The sequence below is a fragment of the Moschus berezovskii genome, chromosome 9, assembly GCF_049115385.1.
Source record: "Moschus berezovskii isolate FMDL1 chromosome 9, NW_MosBer_1.0, whole genome shotgun sequence".
NCBI lineage: Eukaryota > Metazoa > Chordata > Mammalia > Artiodactyla > Moschidae > Moschus > Moschus berezovskii.
Genome location: NC_142468.1, coordinates 99638523 through 99660292, shown reverse-complemented (window position 1 = coordinate 99660292; position 21770 = coordinate 99638523). Strand labels below are relative to the sequence as shown.

The 21770-nt window shown below is 41.3% G+C and overlaps 1 protein-coding gene and 1 pseudogene across 1 annotated transcript; one reads left to right on the top strand and one right to left on the bottom strand.

The window, feature by feature from the left end:
* The first annotated feature begins 5765 nt into the window (after nt 1-5765).
* On the top strand, nt 5766-6068 carry LOC148776643 (V-type proton ATPase subunit e 1 pseudogene; annotated as a pseudogene).
* Nucleotides 6069-16274: 10206 nt separating this feature from the next.
* RNASE11 (ribonuclease A family member 11 (inactive)) lies at nt 16275-16898 on the bottom strand. Its single transcript, XM_055435539.2, has one exon. The coding sequence runs from the start codon at nt 16869-16871 to the stop codon at nt 16275-16277; it is 597 nt and encodes a 198-aa protein (XP_055291514.2). The 5' UTR covers nt 16872-16898.
* Nucleotides 16899-21770: the final 4872 nt, after the last annotated feature.

Below are 21770 nucleotides of genomic sequence, written 5' to 3'. Positions count from 1 at the left end.
TTAAAAACCAACACTAGCTTAGAAAACAATTTTTAAATATGTATAATATGAAATCACTTTCCAAACTAAAATACAAGAAAAGCCCAAATTTTTTTTCTAAACTCAATGTATCTGCATCAAAAATTCAGCTCAACGGTGGCAGCATTTACCACGGTTCTTATTTTTGTGTCTTCTTTCTTTTTACATAATTAGGAAAATCAAATCACCTGAATTTGTCCTAAAACAGAAAATTTACTTATTTTTTATGTCAATATTTCTTGACATTATCAGCTCTCTTTCTGCTAAAAATTATCTGAAAGAATTGTTATCAAGGTGAAAGAAATATGTCCCAAACCATAAAGATGGCATAGTGTTAGTTGTGAAAATTTAATTTTGCTCTAATAACCACATGATATGATTGCTTTATCATTAAATTCTCTGTAGAAATGAAAGAAAAATTGTCTGAGTATTGAGTACAGTATTGCTTTGTTCTCACATTTCAGATAGCTAAAGAATTAAATTGAATATAAAACCCATTAACATACATTTTAACCATCAAAACCCTCCAAGTCTCATGTTAGGGACACCTTCTCATGTTCAGTTCAGTTCAGTTCAGTCTCTCAGTCGTGTCCGATTCTTTGCGACCCCTGAATCACAGCACGCCAGGCCTCCCTGTCCATCACCAACTCCCGAAGTTCACTCAAACTCATGTCCATCGAGTCGGTGATGCCATCGAGCCATCTCATTCTCTGTCGGCCCCTTCTCCTCCTACCCCCAATCCCTCCTAGCATCAGACTCTTTTCCAGTGAGTCAACTCGTCGCATGAGGTGGCCAAAGTATTGGAGTTTCAGCTTTAGCATCAGTCCTTCCAATGAACACCCAGGACTGATATCCTTTAGAATGGACTGGCTGGATCTCCTTGCAGTCCAAGGGACTCTCAAGAGTCTTCTCCAACACCACAGTTCAAAAGCATCCATTCTTCGGCGATCAGCTTTCTTCACAGTCCAACTCTCACATCCGTACATGACCACGGGAAAAACCATAGCCTTGACTAGACGGACCTTGGTTGGCAAAGTAATGTCTCTGCTTTTCAATATACTATCTAGGTTGGTCATAACTTTCCTTCCAAGGAGTGAGTGTCTTTTAATTTCCTGGCTGCAATCAGCATCCGCAGTGATTTTGGAGCCCAAAAAAATAAAGTCTGACACTGTTTCCACTGTTTCCCCATCTATTTCCCATGAAGTGATGGGACCAGATGCCATGATCTTTGTTTTCTGAATGTTGAGCTTCAAGCCAACCTTTTCACTCTCCTCTTTCACTTTCATCAAGAGGCTTTTTAGTTCCTCTTCACTCTCTGCCATAAGGGTGGTGTCATCTGCATATCTGAGGTTATTTATATTTCTTCCGGCAATCTTGATTCCAACTTGTGCTTCTTCCAGCCCAGCGTTCCTCATGATGTACTCTGCATATAAGTTAAATAAGCAGGGTGACAATATACAACCTTGACATACTCCTTTTCCTGTTTGGAACCAGTCTGTTGTTCCATGTACAGTTCTGACTGTTGCTTCCTGACCTGCATACAGGTTTCTCAAGAGGCAGGTCAGGTGGTCTGGGATTCCCATCTCTTTCAGAATGTTCCACAGTTTATTGTGATCCACACAGTCAAAGGCTTTGGCATAGTCAATGAAGCAGAAATAGATGCTCTTCTGGAACTCTCTTGCTTTCTCCATGATCCAGCGGATGTTGGCAATTTGATCTCTGGTGCCTCTGCCTTTTCTAATGTTACAGAAATAAATAATTTCTTTCTTTCTTTTCCAATATTCTACAGCAATAAAAACAAAATGCCAATTTTTGTCTCAATGAAGTATCTTTGTGTCCCGTGAAATCGGTACTCAATCCATCCATTTTCTAGCTTTTGCATTACTAACTGCAGATATTCATCAGGAGTGCAGCTCTACTATGACATAACTATTTTCCTAGTAGAAAAGCCAAAACAGATCGTGTAGCTCCAAAAATTTGTAGGGAACCAGTTGTATATAAAAATACTTTAGATTTGGCTTCAAAATAATTTTTACAAGGACTAATATAATCTTCCAATTGAGTTGGAATAACATGGATCTGATCTACCCTCCCACCCTAAGCAATTTTTAAAACTGACAAAATGCTGGGAAAAATTATTTTCAAGACCCTGAACATTAGGCAACAAAATACTGATCTTGAAAGACAGGAACATGGTGAGCCCTGTGATATATTCAACTTACTGTCTTGAGAAAACTTTCAGGCAAAATAAAGGGACAGTGCACTTAGGAAGAGATGGAAGACTACCTGAGCTGAAGAGATGGAACTGAGGAAGTGAAGAGATTGAGGAAACGTGAGTTCATTAGACAAAGTACCGGACATGAGACTGCTGCCTCGAGACAGAAACTTGGAGATCCGTGAAGGGTTCCCCTCAAGTATTCAGCAGAGTATTGCTGATCACACGTGTGGGAGAAAATCACCTGAGGCTGGGAAAGAACCACCTCTAAGGACCAGAGGGAATAGTACTTACTCCCACTAGCCGGGCTGGAAAATGTCAAAATTCATGAGCATTAGGTCGAGTGCTCAGGAAGGCTTTGCCTCAATAGAGGGAAATCATTAGCCCTAGACTGGCTCTACCGATAGCTCAGTTGGTAAAGAATCCATCTGCACTTCAGGAGATCCCAGTTCGATTCCTGGGTTGGGAAGATCCGTTGGAGAAGGGGTAGGCTCCAGTATTCTTGGGCTTCCCTTGTGGCCAAGAACCACCTATAAGGTAAAGAATGTGGAAGTGTGTATAGAATGTGGAAGAGCCGTATAAAGAATGTGGAACCTTCCTATAAGGAACTACCTATAAGGTAAAGAATCCGCCTGCAATGTGGGAGACCTGGGTTCAGTCCCTGAGTTGGGAAGATCTCCTGGAGAAGGGAAAGGCTACCCACTCTAGTATCCTGACCTGGAGAATTCCATGAACTGTATAGTGCCTGGGGTTGCAAAGAGTCAGACACAACTGAGCGACTGTCATACTCAGACTATTACTGCTGTGTACTTGTCTAACAAATCAAAAGTTTCAACATGATTCCAAATAGCTTACGTGTATCCCAGCAAAATGTTCAAGAACATTTACAGAAATACAAAAATATTCATCCAAAGTAAACAAACAAGGTAAAATTCACAGTATCTGGCATCCAGTCAAAGATCTCACTAAGCATGAAAGGAAACAAGAAAACACAAATCATCATAAAATAATCAATTAATTGATGCTAACCTAGAACACATACAGAATAAAATACTAAAACCATGAGTGTTTTATGTTCTCAGTCAGTCAGTCAATCAGTTCAGTCGCTCAGTCGTGTCCAACTCTTTGTGACCCCGTGGACTGCATGCAGCATGCCAGGCCTCCCTGTCCATCACCAACTCCCAGAGTTTATTCAAACTCACGTCCATTGAGTCGGTGATGCCATCCATTTAATCCTCTGTCGTCCCCTTCTTCTCTCACCTTCAATCTTTCCCAGCATCAGTGTCTTTTCCAATGAGTCAGTTCTTCGCATCAGGTGGCCAAAGCATTGGAGTTTCAGCTTCAGCATCAGTCCTTCCAATGAGCAGTCAGGACTGATTTCCTTTAGGATGGACTGGTTGGATCTCCTTGCAGTCCAAGGGACTCTCAAGAGTTTTCTTCAACACCACAGTTCAAAAGCATCAATTCTTCGCTACTCAGCTTTCTTTATGGTCCATCTCTCACATCCATACATGACTACTGGAAAAACCATAGCTCTTGACTAGATGGACCTTTGTTGGCAAAGTAATGTCTCTGCTTTTCAATATGCTGTCCAGGTTGGTCATAACTTTCCTTCTAAGGAGTAAGCATCTTTTTATTTCATGGCTGCTGTCACCATCTACAGTGATTTTGGAGCCCCACCAAATAAAGTCTGCCACTGTTTCCACTGTTTCTCCATCTATTTGCCATGAAGTGATGGGACCAGATGCCATGATCTTTGTTTTCTGAATGTTCAGCTTTAAGCCAACTTTTTCACTTTCCTCTTTCACTTTCACCAAGAGGCTCTTGTATGCAAAAGGGATTCCCTGGTGGCTCAGATGGTAAAGAGTCTGCCTATAATGTGGGAGACCTGGGTTTGATCCCTGGGTCAGGAAGATCCCCTGGAGAAAGAAGCGGCAACCCACTCCAGTATTCTTGCCTGGAAAATCCCATGGATGGAAGAGCCTGGCTGCTGACTACAGTCCATGGGTCACAAAGAGTTGGACATGACTGAGTGACTTCACTTTTGCTTTTCACTTATGTGCAAAAAGTTAGATTCATGAACAATGTAAAAACCCCAGAGACAGGATCAAGATGGTGAAGTAGGAAGACCACAAATTTACCTTCCCACTAGAACGCATCAGACCTACAACCACGTAGAGAGGAACTTCTGGTGCAAATGACTTGAAGACTAACAGAACGGTTCTTCTACAACCAAAGCTGTAAAGAAAGGACTGCATGGAATCTGGTAGGAGGAGGAAATGCAATCTGAAACCAAGCGGGACCCTGTAGAGGCCTCTTTGTCTTCCATTTCTCATAGGCAAGACTCTAGCCTCCATGACCTTCCCTGAGTTCCAAAGGGCAGATTGCTAATCAAGAGGGAAGAGCAGCCAAGAAACCACCTGAAGACTTGAGAAACTCATCAAGATTAAAAGACCCAACCACCTGAGACCTGCACACACCCTAAGCTTGTCAGCAACCCCATCCTTGGGGACTGTTGTTATGAAACATCAACTCCCCCTGGGTGGGGACATATAGTTTCTCTGGCCAGGAGCTGTGTTCCCCTTTGCTTGTCAAAGTAATAAAGCTATCCAAAAGGCAACCAAAACTGTCTCTGAGATTTGATTTGGCACTGGTGTAGACAGAAGCTGAGCTTTCAGCACCAAATCTCATCAAGACCTGTAAGCGATACAGAATAGGAAGGAGATATCACAAACTTGAAGATCCTCTCAGAGGGGTGACAGAATGAGTCATATATTAGATACCCCAGCACTGGGGCCTGACACTGAGAAGATGAACCCCTTTAGCTGGTTTGAAAACCAGTGGGACTTGGTCCTCTGCTAAGAAAATGAGTTTCCACTGTTGAAGAGTGAGAACAGAGTCTTCCCTGGTGATCCAGTAGCTAAGACTCTGCGCTTGCAATGTTCAAAGATTCTGAATGCTGCTATGAAGATGGAAGGTCCTGCATGCAGCAACTAAGATCCAGTGCAGCTAAATAATTGTAAAGAAATGTTTTTTAAAAAAGAGTCAGAACAAAGACTTTCTTGTTTTTAATCCCAGTGCAGAGACACCAAATTGATAACTGCCTAGTACTCTGACCAGCCTGCCAGGACCTACCCAGAGTTCCCTCCAACACACATGGGGCTCCTGCTCTATCTCCTGCTCCAGTGCTGCTCCCCGTTGCTCAAACTCATGTCCACTGAGTCAGTGATGCTACCTAACCATCTCATCTGCTGCCCCCTTCTCCTTTTGCCTTCAATCTTTCTCAGCATCAGGGTCTTTTCCAATAAGTCGGCTCTTCACATCAGGTGTCCAAAATATTGGAGCTTCAGCTTCAGCATCGGTCCTCCCAATAAATATTCAAGGTTGATTTCCTGTAGAATTCACTGGCTTGTTCTCCTTGCAGCCCAAGGGACTCTCAAGAGTCTTCCTAAGCACCACAGTTCAAGAGAATCAATTCAGGATGGGATTAAAGTGAGGTAACTTGGCAGGGCTGGCACCTTCCACAGCAACCATGGCATATACTGGCCTCACCGTGTCTCTTACCATGATGAGTGTGTTCTGGGGCATCATCGGCTTTCCAGATGCTCTGGTTCATCCCTAAGGATCCCAACCGGGGAGTTGTTATCACTATGTTAGTGACCTGTTCCGTTTGCTGCTATCTCTTTTGGCTGATTGCAATTCAGGCCCAACTCAACCCTCTCTTTGGACCACAGTTGAAAATGAAACGTTCTGGTACCTCAAGTATCATTGGCCTTGGGGAATTGGCTTGCTCACCAGTACTGAGTCATTGAGATCATGGAGAGAACTCCTCTAGATGAAAATACACCTCCATACCCAGACCACATCCCTTGACTCACCCACTGTGGCCATCAGCTGCCTTAAATTTTCACCCATATTTGAATATCATATTCTACAATGCAGTGATTTTTTTCCTGTCGCCCTTTTTACGCTTTGATGAATGATGTGCCTATTTAATCTAAACTATGCTGCCTCTGTAAAATATTTATGTATACTCTTCTGAGATCGAAAGTGCTGTTCTGAGAAATAACATTACTCTCTCCTTGGAATTCTGTGGATTTGAAGATGGCTCCTCCCGGCTCACAACATGAGAATCAGCAAAATGTTTAAAAACTGTTACATGATAATAGTCTCCAGTGGGGCAGTCAGTAGGAGAACATGTTTGAGGGAAAATCTGTCCTACAAAGTTTATTATACCAAAGTATGAATGAATTTCAGGATAAATTTCATATTTCTGCCATTTTTTGGTATAAATTATTTTTCAGTTTTCTACGGGGGAAAAAAGCATCAGTTCTTTGGCACTCAACCTTCTTTATGGTCCAACTCTCATATCTGTACATGTCTTCTGGAAAAACCAGAGCTTTGACTATATGGACCTTTGTTGACAAAGTGATGTCTCTGCAAGACACTGTCTAGGTTTGTCATTGCTATTGTTTCTCTTGTCTGAAGAGACTGATCAAAAAAAAATATTGCAAAAGTTAACAAATTGGGCCAAACTTTAAAGTTTTGAACTGTGAAGGAAACTGTCAATAAAATGAAAAGATAATCTATTAAACGGGAGAAGATATTTGTAAATGATATTTCTGATAAGGGATTAATATGCAAAATATATAAGGAACTCATATAACTCAATAGAAAAAACAAACAACCCAATTTAAAAAGGGGCTGCTGCTGCTGCTAAGTCATTTCAGTCGTGTCCGACTCTGTGCAACCCATAGACAGCAGCCCACCGGGCTCCCCCGTCCCTGTGATTCTCCAGGCAAGAACACTGGAGTGGGTTGCCATGTCCTTCTCCAATGCATGAAAGTGAAAAGTGAAAGTGAAGTTGCTTAGTCGCGTCCGACTCTTAGCGACCCCGTGGACTGCAGACTACCAGGCTCCTCCATCCATGGGATTTTCCAGGCAGGAGTACTGGAGTGGGCTGCCATTGCCTTCTCTGAAAAAAGGGGCAGAGGACCTAAATAGACATTTTTCCAAAGAAGACATACAGGTGGCAGGAATGAACATGGACATTTTAGGAATCAGTGAGTTAAAATGGATGGGAATGGGCAAATTTAATTCAGATAACCATTATATCTACTACTGTGGGCAAGAATCCCTTAGAAGAAAAGGAGAAGCCAGTAGGAATGGAAAATGGCAATTGTTTTAGAAGACATTTCACATTTCCTACAAAACTAAACATACTTGTTATATGATCCAGCAGTTGTACTCACTGGTATTTGCCCAAAGGAGATGAAAATGGATATCTACATAAAAACATGCACACAGATATTTATAGCGGCTTCATTCACAATTGCCAAAACTTGGAAGCAATCAAGATGTTCTTCAATAGATGAATGGATAAATAAACTGTAGTACATCCAGAAAGTGGAATATTATTCTGTACTAAAAAGAAATGAGTTAACAAGCCATGAAAAGATATTCAGGGACCTTAAATGTACCTTAAAGTCACACATTTTATGTCAATTATATTCCCAAAAAGCTGGAAAAAACACATGTGAATGTGTGTGTGTGTGCTGCAGGGTGAGGGGAAGTGTAATGTACTTATAAAAGGAGATCATGAGGGATATATGCAGTGACAGAAATGTTCTGTACCTTGACTGTGTTAATGTCAATATCCCAATTTTGACATAGTACTACATATTTACATAATATTATCATTGGAGAAGTGGGTAAACAGTACATAGATTACTCTTGATTATTTATTACATCTGCATGTAAATCTATAATAATCCCAAAATAAAAGATTCAATTTAAAAACATAAACAGAAAGGCTACACACTATATGCACTCCTGTGCCTCAAAATTAAAGAATCATAGATATGGAGAACAAATCAGTAGTTACCAAGGGTGGAAGAGTTCCTTGGTGGTAAGGGAACAGTTCTGTATTTTGACCATCATAGTGATTACATGAATCTGTACACAAGATAAAATTGCATATAACTACACCCACACTCACACTTCTGTCGTTAAGCTGCTCAGTCATGTCTCTTTGTGATCCCATGAACTACAGCACGCCAGATTTCCCTGTCCTTCACCATCTCCCAGAGTTTGTCAAGTTCATGTCCATTGAATCAGTGAAGCCATCCATCTAATCTTCTGCTGCCCTCTTCTCCTCTTGCCTTCAGTCTTTCTCAGCATCAAGATCTTTTCCAATGAGTCAGCTCTTTGTATAGGTGGGCAAAGTATTGGAGCTTCAACTTCAGCATCAGTACTTCCAATGAGTATTTAGGGTTGATTTCCTTTAGGATTGACTGGTTTGATATCCTTGCAGTCCAAGGAACTCTCAAGAGTCTTCTTCAGCACCACAGTTTGAAAGCATCAATTCTTTGGGACTGAGCCTTCTTTATGGTCCAACTTTCACATCTGTACATGACTACTGGAAAAATCCTAGTTTTGACTATATGGATGATTGTCAGCAAAGTGATGTTTTGCTTTTTAATACACTGACTAGGTTTGTCATAGCCTTTCTTCCAAGAAGCAAGTATCTTCTAATTTTGTGGTTGTAGTCACAATCTTCAGTGATTTTGGAGCCCAGGAAGAGAAAATCTGTCACTGCTTCCACTTTTTCTCCTTCTGTTTGCCATGGAGTGGTGGGACCAGATGCCATGATCTCAGTTTAGACCCTTACACAAAACCTTATATGGAACAACTGACTGGCTCAAAATTGGAAAAGGAGTATGACAAGGCTGTATATTATCACTCTTTTTATTTAACTTATACTCAGAATACATCATGCAAAATGCCGGGCTGGGTGAGTTACAAGCTGGAATCAAGACTGCAGAAATGTTAACCTCAGATAAGCAGATGATACCACTCTAGCAGCAGAAAGTGAAGAGGAACTAAAGAGCCTCTTGATAAGAGTGAAGGAAGAGAGCGAAAAAGCTGGCTTAAAACTCACACTGATTGTAAAAACTGATTAAAATTATTTTAAAATAATTATTGTAAAAACTGATAAAAATTACTGCATTTAAAAACGGATGACATCTGAATGAGGCCTATAGTTTAGTTAACAATATTGTTATTTGATATTGCATTATAGTTACATAGCATGCAATCACTGGGGGAAGCTGGGATGAAAGGGACCTGGGATTGTGTACAATTATTCAGTTTCCTATGACTTAAAATTATTTTTAAAATGATAAGTTCAACACAGTGAATGAATAGATCTTTCCATTGATGTAAAAAGAGCACCAGGACATATTTTTATGGGAAAAACAAGTCTCAGAATTAAAAATGTATAATATGATCCAATTTGTGCTTTTAAAAAATCTATCTGGGAGTGCACCAATCTATGTATATGTGTAAGAAAAGGCATACGATTATACACAATAAACATATTGACCTGATTATCTCCAGGAGCAATTCTCAAAATGTTTAAAAGCTCAATGACATGAGCAGTAATCAGAACGACTACTTTAAAATTAGACACCAGAGTGGATGTGAGAGTGAAACTGGACATTTACTTTCTCCTGCTTTGAAATTTTTACAATGAACATGCTTTGTTTTATAATTTAAACTCAATAAAAATAAGCTTTAAATATAAATATATCATAAAAGGAATTAGGGTATGTCTCAGACAACTATATATTTGGAACGACTATGAAAATTATATAAATTATGCGTAGATGTCAATTGGATGTCAATATGGCACATAATTCAAAAGTCTTATAGATATGCTACAAAGTAAAGTAAGGAATGGAAATCCTTTACTCTCAAAGGGGTGATTACCTAATCCTTTTTCCTTGGGAATAAAGAAAAAGAGAGACTTCGCCAGGTCCTGGCCCTTCAATGAATAACTGTTTGATTATGGAAACAAACTGAAAAAAAAAAGGATTAAAACAGAGTGTATTACATCCACTGTATGCATTCACAACTTCATTTTCTCACTATTGAACGCTATTCTGAATAATGAGAAGAGATGTCAAAGTTCAAGGGATACAAGTGGAGCTATTGGGACATTTCTAGTAGGAATGCAAAATAATGTACCATTATGGAAGATGGCAGAGAAGGCGAAGGCACCGCACTCCAGTGTTCTTGCCTGGAAAATCCCATGGACAGAGGAACCTGGTGGACTGCCGTCTCTGGGGTCTCACAGAGTCAGACACGACTGAAGCAACTTAGCAGCATGGAAGATGGTCTGACAGTTTCTTCCAAAGCTAAAGAGAGACCCACCATACAACCTAGCATTCATGCTTCTGGGTATTTACCCGACTGACCTGAAAAGTTAAGTTCACATAAAATCCTGCACATGAATTTTTGTAGCGTGAATCTGACCACATTTCAAATCTGACCATGTGACAAAACCTCACTGAACGGGATACAGAAAAAAGAGATCTAAATAACTTAAATCTTTATATAACCCTCCCCCCGCCTCAATTCATATGTTGAAATCCTAATTCCTAATATGGTGGCATTAGGAGATGGGGCCTTTGGCAAGTGATTAGGACATGAAGATGGAGCCCTCATGAGTGGGATTAGTGCCCAACACTTCAGAGACAATTTCTATTTTTTATTTTTTAATAATTTTTATTTATTGGTTGTACTAGGTCTTCGTTGCTGTGTGGGCTTCTAGTGGGGACTACTCTCTAGCTGCAGTGCTCAGGCTTCTCAACGCAGTGGCTTCTCTTGTTGCTGAGCACAGGCTCTAGGGCACACAGGCTTCAGTAGTTACAGCGTGAGGGCTCAGTGGTTGTGCTTCTCAGGCTGTGCAGCACGGGTTTAATAGCTGTGGCCCACAGGCTTAGTCATTCCCTGGCATTTGGGATCATCCCAGATCAGGGATCAAACCCTTGTCTCCTGCATTGGCAGGTGGATCCTTTACCACTGAGCCACCAGGGAAGCCCCATTCACCAGTTTTATAGATTAGGACCCGGATATCTTTGAGAGCCATTCAGCCTTCTGCAATCTTATGAGGAAAAAAAATCATTCAAGTTATTATTTCTAGCATTCATCTATCAACAACTGTATTTCCACCCACTCTTTTCATAAGTTTCTTCCCATTCCTAGTATTGTTTTCTCTTTATTCATTTTTTAGCTATTTTAATGGATTGTCCAACAAGTTCAAGATTTTAAGTCTTCTTTTACAAGTGCCTGCATTGATCACTTCAAGCAACAGAGACATGTTCCTCTCTTAAGGTACGATCTTATTAGCCTAAATCCAGTACAGGTACACATTTCTTTCATTATGCCTTTTTCCCACAGTAGCTGGTATAATGCCTTATGTATGAATGTTTCTCAATTGCTTGCCTGTAAATACATTTCACTCATTAACCATTCTATTATTACTATGCTTTCATAACAGGCCATCTCACATAATATCATCACATTTCTCCCTACTGGGTCCAAAGTTCTACTCAGCCACTCAAGGCCTACATGAACATACCTTCACTGTTATAATTAATTTACAGGTGACTGCCTGACATAAGGACTAAAACTAGAAAATAAAAAAAATATGATGAATGTATTTTTGAACTGTGATTAAATTTACATCAATATACTTTGCCACACATTAAGTGATGCTCATAGCCATTATCATGTGTGTGTGCTCAGTTGTGTCTGACTCTGCAAACCCCATGAACTATAGCCTGCCAGACTTCTCTGTCCATGGGATTTCCCAGGCAAGAATACTGGAGTGGGTTGCTCTTTCCTCCTCCAGGAGATCTTCCTCACCCAGGGATTGAAACTGCATCTCCTGTGTCTCCTGAATTGATAGGTAGATTCTTCACCACCGAGCCACCAGAGAAGCCCAGCTACTATCATCAGTTCAGTTCAGCTCAATCACTCAGTCATGTCCGACTCTTTGTGACCTCATGGACTGCAGCACACCAGGCCTCCCTGTCCATCACCAACTCCAGGAGTTTACCCAAACTCATGTCCATTGAGTCGGTGATGCCATCCAACCATCTCATCCTCTGTTGTTCCCTTCTCCTCCTGCCCTCAATCTTTCCCAGCATCAGGGTCTTTTCAAATGTGTCAGCTTACTCCTTGGAAGGAAAGTTATGATCAACCTAGATAGCATATTGAAAAGCAGAGACATTACTTTGCCAACAAAGGCCCATCTAGTCAAGGCTATGGTTTTTCCAGTGGACATGTATGGATGTGAGAGTTGGACTGTGAAGAAAGCTGATCACCGAAGAATTGATGCTTTTGAAATGTGGTGTTGGAGAAGATTCTTGAGAGTCCCTTGGACTGCAAGGAAATCCAACCAGTCCGTTCTAAAGGAGATCAGTCCTGGGTGTTCATTGGAAGGACTGATGCTAAAGCTGAAGCTCCAATACTTTGGCCACCTCATGCAAAGAGTTGACTCCCTGGAAAAGACCCTGATGCTGGGAGGGATTGGGGGCAGGAGGAGAAGGGGACGACAGAGGATGAGATGGCTGGATGGCATCACTAACTCGATGGACATGAGTTTGGGTAAACTCCAGGAGTTGGTGATGGACAGGGAGGCCTGGCATGCTTTGATTCATGGGGTCACAAAGAGTCGGACACGACTGAGCGACTGAACTGAACTGAACTGATTATCATAGTGCCTGGTAAATAAGCCCCAAAGGAAGCAGTTCATAAAAATGTTCACAATGAATATGATTTTTATAAAGACAGCTGAGCAATTTCAGAATTTTCTAAAGGAAGACAAGAGAGAATTTCCGAAGCAGACACAGGAGTGATTCAGAGGCACTCCTCTAAAAGGGCTGGATGTGTTCCCAGAGTGAGTTCAGCAGTTCGTGCTGTTCTTGTCCTTTTCCACCTGGGCAACTCAGGGCTGTGTGTTCCATGAGCCTTGGTTGAATAGGTTGCTCCACTGGGGGTTGAAGCCAGGCCAGATTGAATATTGGCCTTTGAGTAAAAGTCTTATGGGTGGCCGGCCTGGTTCTAGAAATCTGTCCTACTCGTCAGTCTCTATCTGAACAGTGACTTTGAATACAAGACACACAAAGAAGAAAATATAGAGTTAAGTGGTGCAAAACCTGGAAGCCAAATAAGCAGAAGACACACAGAGTATAAAAGGGAGATGTAAAGTTGAGGACACAATCTGATCAACAGAAGAAAACATGAAAGTTAGATGAAGAAGGGACAGGAGATGAAAGGTAGAAGTAAGAGTCATTACTGTTTGTGGAGGTGTGTTTTGAGAGCCCATCTTCCCAACTTTGCTCCCCCAATACTTCCACTAACAGACTCTGCCTCCCGTGCCCAGCAGAGCTCTCAGAAGGGGCACTGAACATGACAGGACAAAGAGCTCAGCCCACAGTCCTATCATGAAGAACACGGGATCCTTGGAACAGCCTGAGCTGGGGAGAAAAGGAGAGCACACGCCAGCAGCATAGCCTGCAGCTCTCACACGCCCAGGGCTCTGCCAGCTTACCTGGCCCTGCTCTCTGACCTTATGCAAGACAAGCCCCACGGCCTACTCAAATTCTCCCACAAGGTCCCATCTCCAGTCTTATGTCTAATATACAGAACTTATTTGTTCTGGACTGAGGCCCAGGGTTTCATATTTAATATCAGTTCCTTAAGTTTTAAAATGTGTTAGGGCAAAGCTAAGAGGATGGAACGGAATCTCAAAACAGAGTGGATTTTTAAAAAAATATATTTATTTCTCTCTATCAGACCCAAGTTGAACAATCCAGGTTGGCAAAATAGCTCTGCCTCACACAATTGTTTGGGCTCATGGGCTTTTGCTCCCCTTTCTCTGTGGCTATTCCTTGAACAAATCATCTACATCAGCAGTCTCAACCTTTTTGGTACCAGGGACTGGTTTTGTGAAAGATAATTTTTCCACAGACAAGGTCAGGGGCGGGGGGTGGGAGTGGAGCAGGGGCCTTTGTGGTTTGGAAGCAGAAAAGGAACATGATGAAAACTTAATGTTATAGAATCTGAAATCCCCTGCCTGTTGTCACCATTAGGGATCTTCAGATGCTATTATGTTGAAGGGGTGACTGACTTTGAGGGTGAGGAGTGCTAGCATTCGGAAGGTCTGACAGTCTGTGGCATCTTCACATTTGACATCTTTCAGACTTCATAGTTTGATGATTAGGTAGATTCTGGGAGATCAAAGCACCAAAAACTTGGAACCAAGAGCTCCTGATTTCTTCTGGAAAGGTTTGGTCTTAATTAAGACCCTTTAGAAAATGCTCCTGACCTGGAAAGAGGTATCTGTTCTGCTGGGTCATTGTTCTTATTTCCTGGTAAAGGAAGAAATCTGTACTAGATTCTGACTGAATTTACTTTTTCTTGTTGTTGTTTAGTCGGTAAGTCATGTCTGACTCTTTGCAACCTCATGAACTGTAGCCTACCGGGCCCCTCTGTCCATGGGATTTCCCAGGCAAGAATACTGGAGTGGTTTGCCATTTCCTTCTCCAGGGGACCGTCCCAACCCAGGGATCAAACTGATGTCTCCTGCATTGTCAGGCAGATTCTTTACCACTGAGCCACAAGAGACACCTTAGTTTTTCTTACATATTACCAAAAAGCTCTCTCAGAGCTAGTATAGTTATTGTCTCTGGGGCTAATATGCCCATCACCCAGAGCTGAACTCTGTAGTAGGAAAGAAGTTACTCAAATTTGAACCAAGTTTGAGCCAAGAGGAGACCTACTAGTGTGCTCCACCATGGACAAAGCCCATCTCATGTTTGGTGAGTGGGTGGTAGCACCAGCCTGGCTACATGGAACTAGCCCTAGAATGGAACCCAGTGATATGGCTCCCTTCCAGGGCCTTGCAGTCTCCTCCCACAGAGAAGAGGATCTCAAACTCCAGGCACTTTTATAAGTTTCTTCTCCAGCTTCCAAGTGAAAAATAATTGCTGCTAACATAACTGTCAATATTTGGCCAAGACCATAGTGATTGTTTATTTAAGCAGCTATCATACTGACAAGGAAAATTCAGCTAAAAGATATAAAAACATCTGCCCTAATGTTGCATATTGGTGGATTGTCAGAGTTTTTCAGTTTCAGTATAATGAGAATTCTGCACCAGATATGAAAAACATTATGAAAACTTATAGAGAGAGTGATGTACAACATTCTATTTACATGCATTTATTTAAAATTAGGACATTGTAGATGGGTTTTTGGGTATACTAGTCTGCCGTCTTCCCAGTCTGCCAGCTTTCTGAATAAAGTCACTATTCCTTGCCTTAAAATAAAATTAGGACATTAAAAAAGGGTCTCAGGATAGAGGGAGGATGTATGATGAGGAATCTCGAACACACAGACACACATTTATGAACAAGATAACTGTCCAATTTTATGTAGAGTGTTGAACCATAAAGATTTACAAACAGACTTGGCATAGACTTGCTATTTCCCATCTTTCTACCTCCTTTATCCCTCCATGGCTAGCCATTCCTCTCCCAGGACCCCTGGAAATCAAGACTATGCTTGAGTAAAAATTACAATAGGAGCTTTACTTTTTCTCTCTGTAGCAACTTGTGAAATAGGGGAAAAGATGGAGGAATGGAGACGGGATAGGAATGGAGCTGTTGACTGAAGACAACAGCTAAACCAAAGGATCTTTTCTTTCGGCATCTTCTAGAGAACAGGCAGATCCCATGGCTACATAGGTGGGTGCTCACACTTGTGTGCTTGCATCAACGTACATTTTCTTTGAAGAGAAGCAATGATAATAAAATCCCCCTGTCATTCACTATTGCTCTGAATCATCTCAGTGGCAGTACAGTTAACTTTCAATACTCTGTACTGGTTTGGAGCCTTCTCTCCTTAATTTTATCAAGTTGGGTAAACTCTGCTTCTTGGCTTTATAGCTGAGCTAGGATGGAATTCAGTTTGGTTCAAAGAAAGTTTGTACATGCATATATGTGGGAGAGAGAAAGAGAGAATACATCTACACTTCAGCATCAGTTATACATTTCAACTGAATTATCTACAATTGTGGATTTGTTTCATTTCTCCAGTTGGTGTAAATAATTAAGAGTTTCCTATAGTGCTGAAAGGATAAATGTGGATAATAGAAAACAATAACCAATAATGAAAAGTTCTGTGGGATTTACAAGTTAGAGACACTAACTAACCAGCTCATCAGAGAATGACTTGTCAGCACCACCAAAATTTTCTTTAATGAAGTAACACCATGGTGTTGGCAACTGGGGGATTGTTTGCCCAGAGTGAACTGGCATGTAGTGGTCCTTATTTCTGTAGTCTCAGAGCAGCTTATGCCTGGAGTCTGTCCACACTTGCAGCTGAGGGCTTTGGGGACCCCGCTGGCCACTTCCACGGAGCCATGGATGAAGTTATTGCTCAACTTGAATGACCCATTAGCTTCTGAAACTTTTCTCCAGACTGTCATGTCACTGCAGTAATGTTTGTTATTACCTGGATTGCATTTGGGGGGCAAGCTATAATGTAATCTTCTGAAGGTTGATAATGAGGAAGACACATCTTTGGATATGCTGAGGCTGGTATTTTTATATAACACAGTCAAATTTATTAATACCTCAATGGTCTGTTTTTCCTGGTCACTTTTTGCCATGTCATATTGCATCTCTTTCTCTAAAAATTCCTCTTTAATTATCTCCATTATACTTTCTGAAATGTCTGCAAAAATCACCCCCAGGCCAAGTAGCAGCAAAAAGAAGATCTCCATCTCAGATCTAGGGCAAACTCTTCTGCAGTAAAAACTAAAAGATAAAAATGAAGAAAATATTAAACAAGTAGCTCTCTTTTCTTTATGACATTCACAGGGTTGACTCCTACATGTAAGCTAAGACACCTACATCTGTTAATGAAAGGATGAGAAAGGAAAAAGCTGTGTAGTCTGAAGATCCAACTTTGAACCCCTGTTTATCCACTAATAAGCAATTTATTCCACCTCATGTAACTACAGTTTCCTCTTGTTAAAAAAAAAATGAGAATTATATAAGATATTATGGTTAAAGTACCCAGAACCAAGTAGTCATTTCTCTTTCTTTTTACCTCATCTATAATCTCACTGGTAAAGTCTGTAATCTCTGCAGTGGGTCCCAATAATCTCACCTAACATATTCCTCACTATTGCTGTGGATCCTCCAGCCTCACACAGTACCTGGCGCATAGCAGCCAGGTGAAAAAACCATCATGATATTTTCCCATCTCTCATTTCTTTTCCCACTGATTCTCAGTCATGGAATTTCTGCCTTTACCAGTTCTTTTGGTAAGTTGATCGTGTGGCAAAAGATTCCAGATTGTTGCAAGGCAAGAAGTGAAATCGTATTCATTTCCTGGGAGTTTCTCTTACTGGGTCTAACAACGGAAGGGGGTACAAGAAGGAGAAGGCAGAATCGTCTGAGATAGAAGGAGGAGACAAAGTGGAACCAGTGATGCTCGGAGAACTGAATGCAGTGTCCACTTGGCTGTCAGAATCCCAGTGCCCTTGGGCAGTATCATTGCTTCTTCTCTTGTGAAATCTTCCTTGCTTATTTCTACTTCAACCTAGAGTAATTTTTGTTGTTGTTTTTGAAACCCTACAGCATAGATAATATTGTGCTTGATTTTATACATTATTTTTTTTAATTTTTGAAGTGAGTTGATACAGTTTTTCTCCTTTTTATGAAAGCTGGAAATTTCTTGAGCCTGGAAAATAGCCTCTGTTTCTTTTCATTCTCTACAGGAAGAATGAACTATATATGTCCTGCTGCTGCTAAGTCACTTCAGTTGTGTCCAACTCTGCGCAACCCCATAGACGGCAGCCCACCAGACTCCACCATCACTGGGATTCTCCAGGCAAGAGCACTGGAGTGGGTTGCCATTTCCTTCTCCAATGCATGAAAGGGAAAAGTGAAAGTGAAGTCGCTCAGTTGTGTCTGACTCTTAGCGACCCCATGGATTGCAGCCTACCAGACTCCTCCATCCATGGGATTTTCCAGGCAAGAGTAATGGAGTGGGCTGCCATTGCCTTCTCCATATATGTCCTAGTTTCTCACAGTGTTTGCCAACAACATAACATGGTTTGACTACTGTAGAAAGTCCTTTACTTGAGGTCAGTGCTGGAAAATTCACAATGAGAATCCCAGAAGGAATGATTATTTGGGGTAATAATTCTTTCTCTTGCTTTTGAATGACCATCCCCTTTTTTTCCCTCTTTTTTTCTCTCCCACCTCTAAAAGCCTCCTTCCCTTATACTTGTATCTACTGTATTACCTCCTAATCACTAGTCCTTGCCCCTCCAATTCCTTTAATACATTACTTTTCTAAAAACACACTTGCAGTGACATTATTTCAGGAACATTGAGATATTTCTCATTGTCTCTACAAGGTAATCTAATCTTCTGAGTCCACTTGGTCAAAATTCTGTTTGATCTAATCCCAACCTGCCCCTCAAGGATGATCACCCATTATTTTGGTATACAAACCTGTTCCAGTCAAATCAATGTGACCCACCCTCCTGTGAGTACACCCTGTTCTGTCCTGTGTGTGAAATTAGAGCAAAGACCCAGTACCAAAAATACATGAGCTTTAGTAATTGGGTTGGTTGATTATTGATAGATTATTAAGAATTCAGTGGATGTTTTCATGTGTGTGCCTTGAGCACAGACTTGGTACAGGTTGAAGGGAGGAGAGAAGAAGGATTTGAACTGCTTCCTAAATATCCTCTACTGTCACATCAATAGTGAGGTGCTGATAGGAAAACAGGAGACAGCAAGGAGAAAAATAAACAAGAAGAGCAGTACAGAAACATTCAGTTTTTCTAAAGCATTTTACATGGGAAGAATTCACAGCCACCTGGGTTTGATTGGTGTTGCTGGTACCCATTTAAAAAATATCTCCCTGACTCCTTTCAAACTAAAAATGTCTAAAATGTCACAATTCATTTGAACTGGGATTTGATCCTTGGAAAATGAAAATACTCTGAGGATAGATTCCGTTTTACAGTCTCAGTTACTTACTCTAATGGGAATGCATTTATCTGCAAGATTTTGTTTTTAAATAGAAAGAAGGAGGTTAGGGGAGGAAAGGAAGGAAAAGTAATGAGAAGGAAAGAAAGGACAATTAAGCCTAGGATGAGAGAAAGAGATAGGAAAAGGAATCAGAGATCAGAACATAGAAACATAGGCCTAAAGCAGTTCAAAAAAGCAAAAAGCAAAATCCCATTTCAGCTACATTTTCCCAGGAAATGGTTCTGCTACCAGGACCCAACCTGTCACACAATAGGGGCCAGCTATTCTTTCACAGCCTCTGTTCTGACACTGGGGGTCTGCTTCCCTGGTGATACCCACACTTTCATAAAGACAAGGATCCTGGGATTCATTACTCACAGAGAAATGAGTAATGGAACTCAACTGCAAAAGGGCTACCCCAGAAAGGTAAGCCTCTACTTACAAGGTTGCCAAGTGTTCTTTACAAATGATTGTCACTCCCTTTCCTCCATAAATGTCACCAGTCTGTTAGAACTTGATGTTTACCAATGACAGAGTTACCAACTAGCATAGGTTGATCTGACCTTGAATTAAGTACAAATAATTGAATAGTTTGAACTCTCTCAACTGAAAAGATAAGAACAGACCAGGCCCTCTAAAGCTTATGTATTGCCTGTGTCTGCTTTAGCTCAGTGTATGAATGTCTGGCTCTCACAGGATTAAACTGTCACAGCTCAAATTTAGTGACCCCGTAATCTGGCCCTTACTTGCCTATTACCCCTTTTTTTCTTACTACTCCCTATCTCTAACAACTCCAAAAAGAGTCTAGATTCCCTAAGAAATAGAATTGTGGAGTAATAGACCTGGCTGCTGCTGCTGCTGTTAAGTCACTTCAGTCGTGTCCGACTCTGCGCAACCCCATAGACGGCAGCCCACCAGACTCCACTGTCACTGGGATTCTCCAGGCAAGAACACTGGAGTGGGTTGCCATTTCCTTTTCCAATGCATGAAAGTGAAAAGTAAAAGTGAAGTTGCTCAGTCGTGTCCGACTTTTTGTGACCTCAAGGACTGCATCCTACCAGGCTCCTCCATCCATGGGATTTTCCAGGCAAGAGTACAGGAGTGGGTTGCCATTGCCTTCTCCAAATAGACCTGGAAAAAAGCTCAAAGATTATCTAGTTTGATCTCTTCACTTTACAGATGAGGAAACTGATATAGAGGAACAGAACTTAATCAAATCCCCAGAATTAGGAGTCTCTATTTCCCTTCCTTCTCTTCCTTTGCCCTCTCATTCTAAAGACCCTCTGTCCATAGCAAATGAGGAGGAACTAAACAAACAGTCCAGTTGTAAGAACTAAAAGGGGAAAGAATGATTAATCTGAGTCAAAATAATCTCTGTTCTTTCTGGGAACACAAAGAGGAGATAGACTGAACCCTGAGAGTCTTGATCCTTCCCTGGGAAATCTTTATCCATTTCTTTCTAGACTTTAAGGGAGATGGTTTCTGACCAATTAGGCTTCTTCTGATCTCCTTTTCCTTTTCTTTCAAGGCACAGAGGCAGCAGTTGAATAAGAGCAGGTACAGCTTGAGTTATACACATCATCCTTAAAGAAGACCTTAAGAGATGACCCCTACTCCCTCTACATTTAGGATAAAGTCTAGGATGAGTGTGAGATGAATGAAGTACTCACTCTGCAGGTACAAACTGTTAAAAGCCCAATAATCAAGAGAAACAGTATTTTATTGCAACATTTAAAAATAATTTTAATGCACATGACATGGAAGAACCTATCTATGAAACAGAAATGGGCCTCACAGGTGGCGACAGTGGTAAGGAACCCATCTGCCAATGCAGGAGATGTAAGGGACAAGGGTTCAATTCCTGGGTCGCGAAGATGCCCTGGAGGAGGGCATGGCAACCCACTCCCTTTTCTTACCTGGAGAATCCCACGGACAGAGAAACCTGGTGAGTTACAGTCCTTAGGGTCACAAAGAGCCCGAAACAACTGAAGCAATTGAGCATGCACACATGAATTAGAAACAGACTCACAGACATAAAGAACAAACTTGTGGTTGCCAGAGGCAGGGGACGAGAAAGGGATGGATTGGGAGTTTGAGGTTAGCAGTTGCAAGCTATCATATACATTTAGAATGGATAACAACAAGGTCCCACAGTATCAGTTTAGTTGCTCAGTCATGTCCGGCTCTCTGCAACCCCATGGACTGCAGCACGCCAGGCTTCCCTGTCCATTCCCAACTCCTGGAGCTTGCTCAAACTCATGTCCATTGAGTCAGTGATGCCATCCAACCAGCTCATCCTCTGTCGTCCCCTTCTCCTGCCTTCAATCTTTCCCAGAATCAAGGTCTTTTCCAAGGAGTCAGTTCTTCGCATCAGGTGGCCAAAGTACTGGAGCTTCAGCTTCAGCATCAGTACTTGCAATGAATATTCAAGACTGTTTCCTTTAGGATTGACTGGTTTGATCTCCTTGCAGTCCAAGGGACTCTCCTACAGTATAGGAAACAATATTCAATATCCTAGGATAAACCTTAACTGAAAAGAATATATGTATAACTGAGTCACTTTTCTATACAACAGAAAGGAACACAACATTGTAAACCAACTATACTCCAATAAAAGCAAAGAAACAAAC